The 1,463-nt window shown below is 38.7% G+C and overlaps 1 protein-coding gene across 1 annotated transcript; it reads right to left on the bottom strand.

Moving 5' to 3' along the window:
* Window positions 1-402: 402 nt before the first annotated feature.
* On the bottom strand, window positions 403-903 carry LOC129507892 (60S ribosomal protein L21-like). Its single transcript, XM_055322672.1, has one exon. The coding sequence runs from the start codon at window positions 898-900 to the stop codon at window positions 418-420; it is 483 nt and encodes a 160-aa protein (XP_055178647.1). The 5' UTR covers window positions 901-903; the 3' UTR covers window positions 403-417.
* Window positions 904-1,463: the final 560 nt, after the last annotated feature.

Genomic DNA, 1,463 nt, shown 5'->3' with positions numbered 1-1,463 from the left:
AACACCACTGAAGGATATTTTTTGGTGGGTTTTTCAAATCAGAGCTTCTTGGAGAGCAGTACTTTTGAAGTCTTAGAGTGCATATGAAACCATGCATTGTATTGTTTAAATGCAGATTCTGATTCAGAAGGTTTGGGTTGGAGCCTGAGATGAGCCTAACAGGTTCTCAGATGGTGCTGATGCTGCTAGTTGATGCACAACACTCTGAATAGCAAAGCTACAGATTTTATGTGTATGATTTCTTAACATGTAAAATGATTTTAAAAACTATAACTAGAAATCTTTCAACAAATATAAACAAGTATTAAAATGTTTATAAGTAGGGGTGCCTGGGTGGCTCAGTTGATTGAGCATCAGATTCTTTTTCTTTTTTTTTTTTTTTAACAAACCTGAGGTCTTTTATTTTCTTTACAGTTATCATGCCATGAATTCATAGGGAATGGGTTCCAGCAGTTCAGGCTCCTTCCCATTGGTTCTCACAAAGTGTGTTTCTCTGGGTGGGGCAGGCTGGTGCTTCAGTTGGACCCAAGTACCTTTCTCTTTGGCTTCCTTCTTTTTCTGATCATTTTCCTTCACACGCTTCAGGAAGCTATCTTGGCTCTTTGAGTGTTTAATATGCTCAATGCGGACATTAATTCTCTTGGCAAGAATCTTGCCCTTAACTTGTTTGTTTACAACAATGCCAACAGCATGCTGAGTAACATTGTAGACCCTTCCAGTTTTGCCATGGTAACATTTGTGGGGCATTCCTTTTTGAACAGTGCCCATTCCCTTGATGTCCACAATATCACCTTTCTTATAGATTCGCAAGTATGTGGCCAAAGGAACAACTCCATGTTTTCTAAAAGACCTAGAGAACATATAGCAGGTACCTCTCCTCTTTCCCTTTGTGTTGGTCATTTTGGCAAATTACTGGAAGATGGCGGTTCCAGCCGAAAGGAAGGAGCATCAGATTCTTGATTTTGGCTCAGGTCACAATCTCAGGGGTTGTCAGATGGAGCCTTGAAACCAGCTCCACACTGTGCATGGAACATGCTTAAGATTCTCTCCTTCTGCCTCTCCCACCCCTTTCTCTCTAAAATAAATAAATAATAAATTAATTAAATAAAAGTTTATAAGTAGATTTAAATAGACAATAGATGTAACTAAATTAGTGATAACTCAAATGTAACAAGTTATTTTTTAGTTATTAAATTGTCATGTTAAAACTTTAAGCATTCTCCCACCTTGAGAAAAAAATCAGCTTGAGTTCTAATGATAATTGTCTTCATGATTGTTATTCCTAGGTATGGTAGATAGTGTCCTTTCCTTTGTCAACATTTTTTTAAAAGATTTTATTTATTCATTTATTTATGAGAGACACAAAGAGAGAGAGAGGCAGAGACACAGGCAGAGGGAGAAGCAAGCTCCTTGCAGGGAGCCCGACATAGGGCGGCGCTAAACCCCTGAGCCACCTGGGCTGC

The sequence above is a fragment of the Nyctereutes procyonoides genome, unplaced genomic scaffold, assembly GCF_905146905.1.
Source record: "Nyctereutes procyonoides isolate TBG_1078 unplaced genomic scaffold, NYPRO_anot_genome, whole genome shotgun sequence".
NCBI classification, from domain to species: Eukaryota; Metazoa; Chordata; class Mammalia; order Carnivora; family Canidae; genus Nyctereutes; species Nyctereutes procyonoides.
This window is presented reverse-complemented; position numbering and strand designations above follow the sequence as displayed.